The following is a 9,115-nucleotide window of genomic DNA, read 5'->3' as shown; positions in this document are numbered from 1 at the left end:
TTTAGGAGTTCAGATTAATGAACGCTTTGGATCACAATAACGTAGGAAATAAATTATCCTCTAATTTCCTATCATTATCTAATAACCACTGGGTGAATGATTGGTTGTTGTTTCTGTTTAAACAGTGTTTAAATTATACAAGGTAGATGGATGTGCTAACCATTTTAAATCTGATTAGGAATTTTCTGCTTTATAAGTATTTTTGCGTTATCGTTGCTGTGTGGAGCAAACTTAAGTTTAGGTGCATCAGGTCTAAGATGTCACTGCAGGTATTGCCTGAAGGAAGCCTTTGTGGTACTCACTGCTGTGAAGCCATGCTTTGGAGCACACGGTTTTGCAAAGTGGGTAAGTCCTGAGCCTCCAGCTATTCCATCACCGCTTGAACCAATGCTAGAAGTGAGACCAAGTGGTGTAGGCTGGGGGAGTCGAGTGCAGGCTCCCCCCTTGCACAGCCAACGGTGCTCATTGACGGTGATCAGGGCTCCTGGAAGGCTCTCTCAAGCAGGTCTGCTGTAGACCCACCTTTCAGATACCTGTAAGCCTCAAACCTTCACTGCTGTTAAAGAGCACTTGTAAACATGCAGGGACTGCAGCATTTGGTTATTTTTCTTTTTCTTCATTTTTGCTGCAAAACCTACTGGATGGAGAAGATCAGGCTCAGGAATGGCCCTCAAGGTCATGTTTAGCCCAAGCCTCAAGAGCTACGTCTTCTCCCATCTGTGATTTGGCGCCTGTTTATAACAGCCATTCGCATGGTATTTCTTAGTGTTCCAGTGAAGAGTTTCTGAGAATCAGGCTGGGTGTCTTGGTACCGCCTTCACTGGCTTCTCACTGATTTTGGGCAGCAGAGCTGGGAAGTCAGAGAGGGGTGTGTGCTGGTAGCCTTGGGGCTGGGGCAGTGGTGGGTTGCACACTTCAGCTCAGACTGCAGGTTTAGGCTGGGCTGTCACAAGAGGATGAGCGTATGGTCTACAGAGATTACCTCTGGGTTTGCAAACAACCTTGATTCAATCCAGACAGAAAAAGGCTAATCTAAAAGAATTTACCTGAGCATACTCACTGGAGTGAGAGAGACACAAGTTCACATCTTTTCATGAGTAGGAACTTAGGTCTCCAAGAAGGGTCTAACCATCCAGTCTGTCTTGTTGAAGCTGTTCTACTTTGTATAAGTAATTACGCATTGTGCCAGCGGGAAGAAAAGAAAAAAAAAATTAAGTCCAGACTCTTAATCTGAAGTGTCGCTTCGGTGTTTCTCCAAATCTGAACTGGGTCTACGCAGATTAACATTTTAACGCCCCTGAGTTAAGTCATACTTTAAGACCAAATCAACTGAGCTGCTAGGTTTATTTGTTCAGTCTTGAGGGTGGCTGACACATGAACTAGGAATGTAGGGGGGACTGTATTTCAGGCCACAAATCCAAATTCACAGATTGCGAATCATGCCAACCTCTGAACCTCCATTTAGAAAGATTTAGGCGTCTGAAAATGAAAACATCAGTCTGCCAGTCCTATCTGTTCATGTAGCTTAATATTTCCAAGCATGGCCATCCCATGTGACTGAACCTGACTTCAACGCAATTGTCTCAGTGACAATAAACCCTCATCCAGTATCTTATTCAGCTGGACTTCTGCCTTTCGTTTGTTCTGCTGCCATCAGCTCCAGGGACATCAGTTCCCTGACAGTTAAGGCCAAGGATAAGTGTAGTCCAGTTCGCTTTACCATCTCTTCTTTAGAAGTACCTTAAGAAGGTTTTAGAAGCACCCTAACTATAGCTTTAGGAATACATTATGTGTATGCAGTCTATGCAGTATGATAGCACCTACATTCTGCATTTGCTTTGGCTGGAATCTCTCTACTTGATGTAGGCAGGATCACTTGTACTGATAGCCTTCCAGTGTCTTTCCTCCTAAATGAACGACACTTTTTTTTTTTTTTCCTTGCAAGTAATGAAAGTTGGGAAGAAATCCAAATATCTCACCCCATTGAACCAGTGTCCACATACATACAGAGGAACATACACCATGCAAAACCAGTTGTTCATATCTAGTATTTTTTTTGGATGCCAACCTCTGTTTGTGCAGAAACTTGCGTGCAGTGAAGGTCCTAAGCGTGGTGAGCAAGCCTTCCGCCCGAGAGATTTGAAAATCTGTATGTAATGTGAGCACAGCTGAGCCCTGGGAATGTCCAGTTTCAGCCTAGAATAACACGTGTGCAGAAGTACCTGCCAACGGTGTGTATTTCCTTTACAGTAGAGACATAATCTGTGTGTGAATTCACACCATGCTTTATCATTAAAGGAGTAAGGCAGAGGATAGTACAATGGAACCTCCTCAGAATAAAGGTTTATCTGAGTCCTGTACAGGATAATCTTAAACCCTTCTTGTGAACTGGATCTGTAGCTTTTTCTTCGTGCGTATTTGTTCTTTATTGTGAAACTTGGAATTTGGTGACAGGTAAAGTTAATTCCTTGTTTTTTGAGGAAAAACTTAATAATGCTCAATTATTTTTTTGAAAGGAGTTTTATGATGATACGTGGTAGGTGTATACATTTTATTTTAATTTGAAAGTATAAGGAAAAAAAAAAATTTTCCTTGCTACCTTGTGCTTGCTAGATAGCAGCAGACCAATATATGTCTTCCGTTTATGTTTGCAGTATGATACATCACCACTGGATGGATTCTTTGGTCTGTTTAGTAACACATGACCTCTAATTACTTTTGGAAAAAAGTTATTCTGGCAATATAATTCGGACTGTAAAACTAAGTTGTGCATGTCCTGACAATCTATTTCCATTTAGAACAGAAAATGAACTCTGCAAATCATACAGCAACTCTTTTTGTAAGAGCTGCTCCTGGACAAAAGACTGAATTTAACGACATCTACAGCACATACTGAAAACTCGGAGTAATACACTGATGTACAGGGTTCATTATTTTAAAGTGTGATTTTGGACAGTGCCTGCAAATGTGGAGTTTTTAAAGTGTGTAGGGAAGTTTGTTCCTCCATTTCATGTTGATCCAAAAAATTCCTCTCTGTTTATGGAGATTTCATAATTGTATAAAATGGGAGTAGGATATCAAGGTGCTGACTTTTGTGGTCTAACTGCAGTAATAGACTGAAGTAAGGCAGTAAGGAGTCAGGCATGATACATTTAAATTAATAATATGCTGCATATATGCAAAATAATTCACTAAATGAAAAGAAGCGCTTAGAAATTTAGGGAGGCTGAAATTTAAGCATGCTAATGGTTTATTGTAAAGAAGTCCTAAGTTCCAGCCCTCTAATTTCCAGCCTCCATTTGCTCATTATTAAGTGAACTCAGCAAAATTTGTCTTTTGCATTGAATGGCAAGCAGACAATATTATGCATTATGTCTTTAAACTGATATGGATCTGAATGTCAGTTATTCTTGAGATTTGTTTTTCTTTTACTACTTTGAAGCATGCAGGAATAGGAACATTAGTCAGCCAAATGAATTTAGGAAGCTTGTATAACACTCTTTGGCACCCTCTTTCATTTGGATTAAAAAATATGTTCCTGAATAAACAGAGCTTTTTGGTGGTTATTTTAAAAAGGAGGGAAAAAAATATATCTCCAATATTCAAAATTGCTGTCTTTTTCAAATTACTGTGGTTCTGCAACGTGTGGATTGCATTTCTGTTCTAATAGCAAAAACTATCAGCGCTGTATTTGACACCAGTTTAAATGGTTCTGAGGGTATTGCGTTCTTTATTTTCAAGGAAATATGAACCTTATTTATAAAACCGTAAGTTTAAATACTGTCACTGAAGCTGCTTTGATCTTCTGTATTATAATCCCTGGCAAAGAATGTGCCCTAGATTTGCCATGCATTCTCTAAATCCATGTCCTTTAAAAATTCTGGCCATAATCATAGTCTGTTCCAAACTGTTTTGATAAATTTCTTCGGTATTTGTTCCTTTAATAGTGTAAAGCTGGGCAGTGAAAACCCTCTTTTCAGGCTACTAAATCCAGTGAAAATCTTGCTATTTTTCAAAATTAGACTCCATTCCCAAGCAGGGTGGTGTTCACAATCCCCCGTCAATTTTCTTCTGCCACGGATGCAGGAAGATTTTGTTTCCTCCCATGTCTGTGACCAACATTTCTGGATTTTTTGTTTTTTTCCCCTATCATCACATCTCAAGCCCGCATCTAAATGTGATTGTTCATCCTTCAAGTTTCTCTCTCCTCTCCCTATTCAGACAGAAAACTAATAGTGCTACCCTCATTTTTTTTGTGCACCTTTCCTGGCCTCTGCTGTGTTTAAGTCAGCATCCTCACCTCTGACAATAAAACTTCAGCACTTCTGGCATCCAAAATACCGAAGATGTCTCTGTCACCATCCTGTTTCCTTCCATGCAATCTAAGCTTCATTTCTGTTGAATGTTTTCTAGAATTTTTGTAGTAGTCTGTCCAGTGGCCATTTTTAATTCCCACAATCTTTCCGAGGCCCACTTCGAACATTAATCCTCTGAATAGCCTGTTTTTCCTGTATTTCATCTTGTCTGTAAAAAGTAAGCATCTCAGGATTAGAATGTATCTGCTGTTCTATGGAATATGTTGTTTATTCATATGATGACACTCGTAAGCTACTAATACAGTTATGAAGAGCCCTCTGAAATATTGGTCTGCCATTTCTAGAAGTAACAATACTTTTTCCTCCATAATTTCAGTAATTTTCTTAATATTTTAAGAAAATTCTTGCTCTTTTTCTTTTTTTTTTTTTGAAGAGTCAGGTACTTTTTGACACCAAAGGAAATCCTTTTAGAAGTAATTGTTACTGCTTTCTCCTGTATCTCTCAGCTTTGTTACCTAAACATGTTAGAAATATCTAGTTCAGTGTTTTCATTTGGCCTTTAAAAAATTCTGGCCTAAAACATTCTTTAAATCAACTGGAGTGAATTTCCTGTCATTCTTCTCTTTCTGCTCAGCACATTTTAAAAAAATCTCTTCTCACATACAGGTTTTTGGGATCAGCTAGACATTTGCCAGTAATAGTCAGATTGTCTACAGTGCTTTTGGTCATTTCCCACTGTAACAGAATGTTGTTGACCTCTACAAAAGGTCTGAGACATATGTGAAATTAATCTGATTTTAGCCTACTGGTTTATTTCTATTGAAACAAGTCCCTTTTGCTTTGCATCCAAGAACGTTATTTCAGTTACTGTTGAATTTGTACCTGTTTAAAGTGCTAATTGTCAAACTATGATGTGCTTCTTGGCTTTATTCACTATGATAGATTCTTCTTAACATACACACTCCATTACTTATTTCAGAGCAAATGGCACAATTCCTATGAAACTGGGAAGAATTTTTTTCCTGTACAATTTGACAAGTATCACTTAAGTAGACTTGCTAAGGAACTGCATCACTTATGAAAATACCTAACGTCTTACTGGAATTTTCGAGTGTAGACATTGAAAAGTATATACTCCAAGGGGATTTGCACTAATCTTCTTAATGATGGGATATATTTTCTGTGAGATTAATTGTAGAAGCCAAAGAAACTTCATGATAGGCCGGGCAATTTAATGTGTCCTCTTTAAGAAGAGCAATCCTAGGAAACTTGTGAGAACTAGGTGTATAAATCATCTAAGAAATCATATTATATTGTGTCAATATTTGTATTAGTTTCTTTATCAGCACATCTGTATCAAGGATGCTGTTGGACATGTATCAGAATAGTTTCACTACTGACAACTGTGGTTCTTTCTAATACACATGGATACTTTTGACCAAATGTAAAGCTCTATAAGTGAACGCACACAGTTTATAGCTGCATTTTTTATAAGTAACCCCCGTGAAAATCATCAGTAAAATTCAGGTAAAATAGCTGTTTTTCCAAAGGGTTGCATTCTGTCACATCGATGCAAATGTTGTGAGGATACCTAACATTTCTTATCAGTTATTTACTGAATTCAAAGTACTGTATTACTGGTGTCTTTAGAATTATATTTTATAAGCATCTGTATTTAATAGGCATTTATATTTCTCCAAAATTGTACAGACTTAGGGAGCTTTTTTCTCAGATTATTTTTCTTCCAGTTGTACTGCATCTCCATAGTCATACCCAGCCGCAAACTGACTGACTCAACTTCTTCTTTCGGTATGTTTACCCCACAATTTCTGCAATTTCTAAGGAAAGCCACAAGTGGAGCTTCAGGTTTAAGTTTAGATATTTACAATTCTCTCTAGTTAGCGTAACTCAAGAAAAAACATTGAGGCAGCATTTGAATGACATTCATACTAATTCTGCGGTCACAATTCTGTGACAATGAAGTTAGCTGGGATATATCCTGTGTCTCTTTGCTCTAAGCTGAGAGCACTTGCACATTGGTTTATATCATGGGAATGTGTGTCTTCTTCCTGGAAATGTAGGGGAATTGTGGGGCAGGATATAAATTATAACTCAGGTTAATTTTACAGTAAAGTCAAGGTGTTCATTAGTTGGTAAAAATAGGTGATCCTGGTGTTCCCTTCATTTTCTTAAATATATAGTAAGTCTTAACACATTAACTCTTAATTCTTGTCTTTAGAGTTAATGAATATGTCCAGAGTTTAAAAAAGAATTTTTCTTGACAGCTTGCCTCTATTGTGTTGTCAGCAGATCTTGCTGTATTTAAATCAGTCAGTAGAAGGAAGGTGGGAACTCTATATTAATAGAGTTCAATGAAAGGAGTAGAAAAGCCCAGCTCCCGTAAAAGAAATCCTTTGAACGTACTAAAATTCTCTGTGTTTCAAAATGGGTGAATAAAGAGAAAGCATTGAAATGGCTTATTTAGATTAAAAAAAAAAGTCTAAGAAGAAAACTAAGTAGCCCCATATTGTATCTCCCTTATCAAAACAGTTTGAGGAAAAAATTATTTAGGGACAGAAAACAAAGTGCAGGAATAAGTTATTAATTTGTAATATGGCAAAAACCTAAGAGGTAATGTTCTCTTAATTGTCAGCAACCTCATATAGTTCAATCTGGTAAGAGGGTTCACAGATTGATGACAACATGTGCAAGCTACATAAATTACTCAGGTTAATTGAAATTAAAAGAGATTCTGTGGAACTTTGTAAAGGTTTAGAGAAGATAGGAGAACAGATGGCATGATGGCAAGTGGAGTTCGTGGTGTTGAAGAGCAAGGGGGATGCATTTTGGAAGGAATGTTTTGAACTACAATTGTAACTACATTAATAACAGCAGTTTTCATTAGTTATAAAAACTACTTACAAGCTCTTTTTTAATGTTCTTGTAGCAATACTTGGTCAGGAAAAATGGATGAAAAATCCCTATGTTATACCTGTAGTAGAACAAATCAATCGACACATTGGGATGCAGTACGAGCAGAAAGAGAAACGTAAAAACTGTAGCGCTTTTATGAAGGTGATAGTCAGCCATCTTGAAAAAAGTCCTGGTTGCCCCATCAGAAAAAAGGATATAACAGAAATAGTGGTCCTAAAATAGGCAAAAGCAAGATATGGAAACAATATGCATGTGAAGGGGGACTGAAAACTGGGGGCAAGAAACTACTGAGTGATATGCAAGAAGTAGTGGAGAGAATGATTACTGGACATTACTGATCTTTTCTTGGTACAAAAGCAAAGAAATATTTAACACAGTTGAAAGTCAGAAGATGCTAAAACAGGCAATGCTACCTTCACACACAGTTACCAGTCTGGAAAGCTTTTTGACACTAGATATAATATGGCTTGAAATGCAGCTTGATAAATGTCAGAGTGAGCCCAAGAGGTCACTCCCACCGAAAGGATAGTCCTAGTCTTCTCATCCTTGCACATCTCTTCTCCTCCTCCACTCATTCCTCAGGGATTAGTTTTCTGTCTCTGAGCTGAATTGCTAGTCACTGTCTGTGAATTTATTGACTTGTGGAGGGGTCGGGTGAATGTCAGAGGGAAGGAAGCTGTGGAGAAGGAGATGCTAAGAGCCCTCTCTCAGCAGCAGGGAGCTGTTAGATTGCTTCAGACCATCTCATTAACCTCGACTGAAGAAAAAAGGATTATACACTTAAGTAGGGAAAAAGCCATGTTTACTTTAGTTTACACTCTGAGCATGAAAGGTTGCTTATCTTCTAATTCATGCAATTAAGAAATTTTCAAATAGGCAATATATTGTGTAAGTGTGAATGATAAGGTTCCTTCAGTTTTCTGTGGCTACCAGACTGATCATGTACCGATCTGACACTTCTTATTTTCCCAATCTTCATTGCCTTAATTGCACAAGTCAGATTTGGCCTAATTATAAACTCGGTTTCATTTACAACCATCTGCCAAAATTACCATCTGTAACAATTCAGCCTTTAGTTTTGAGAAAAGGAAAACCCTTTGAAATATATTGTAGCTGAACTCCAATTACATGTGAAAGCAGTGACAGCTGAGACATTTATATAAAAGATCTTTCTTTTAGCGCATAAGTATGAATGATTAGAACTCTCAAAATTTTATGCAATGCCGACATGTTGCATAGCTCTAGCCATTGAAGGAGTTTCCATGGACCATCCTTGAAAGATACTTTTGTCCAGTACTTCAGTATCAACAGGAAAAGGTGCTTAAAAGTGCCCCCTTTTAGGGGTGCATAGGAATTCAAAATATATTTGAGTTTCTGATGCAGTAATGCAGTCACTGGCTTTTTATGTTATAGGAAGCATTTCAATCAGTCCCATCCCATCCCATTTTTGCCATCTTCAACTTATATTGTCCTGGAACAACCTTACACATTGTTTCAAATTCCTAAAATGGCCGTTCTGGCAATTTGCTTTCTTTTAAAGAAAAAAATGCATACGTCTCATGAAAATAATTTCAGAAAGAACTTTTAAAATTAACAATGGCACGATGCATTTCAGTAAATTATGAAAAAGGAATTGATGTTCATTTTCTGTGGTAAAAAGATGTGCAGTTGGAATAATAATCACTTCGTTATTTTTGACATATGGAAATGTTTTCAATTTAGATTGAAAACTTTAAAAAAAAATAGTTTATTTGTTCCTACTAATATACCAACTTAATTGCTTTAAGACAAGTCATAATGTATTTGTAATTCCAGCTTGCTGAGGTAAATGGCTTATTGCCTGCCCAGTGCTTACGTTGTTTTGC

The 9,115-nt window shown here is 37.5% G+C and overlaps 1 protein-coding gene across 1 annotated transcript in view; it reads left to right on the top strand.

Moving 5' to 3' along the window:
- The first annotated feature begins 257 nt into the window (after positions 1-257).
- Positions 258-9,115, top strand: part of KITLG (KIT ligand) — a 51,597-nt gene continuing 42,739 nt past the window's right edge. Inside the window, exons 1-2 of the mRNA XM_075140590.1 lie at positions 258-345; positions 7,264-7,391. Coding sequence (XP_074996691.1) covers positions 258-345; positions 7,264-7,391 — 216 coding nt within the window. The remainder of the gene's footprint in view (positions 346-7,263; positions 7,392-9,115) is intronic.

Source organism: Calonectris borealis, chromosome 1 (genome assembly GCF_964195595.1).
Source record: "Calonectris borealis chromosome 1, bCalBor7.hap1.2, whole genome shotgun sequence".
Taxonomy (NCBI): Eukaryota; Metazoa; Chordata; class Aves; order Procellariiformes; family Procellariidae; genus Calonectris; species Calonectris borealis.
Note: the sequence above shows the minus strand (reverse complement) of the source record. Positions and strands in the feature narration are given on the sequence as shown.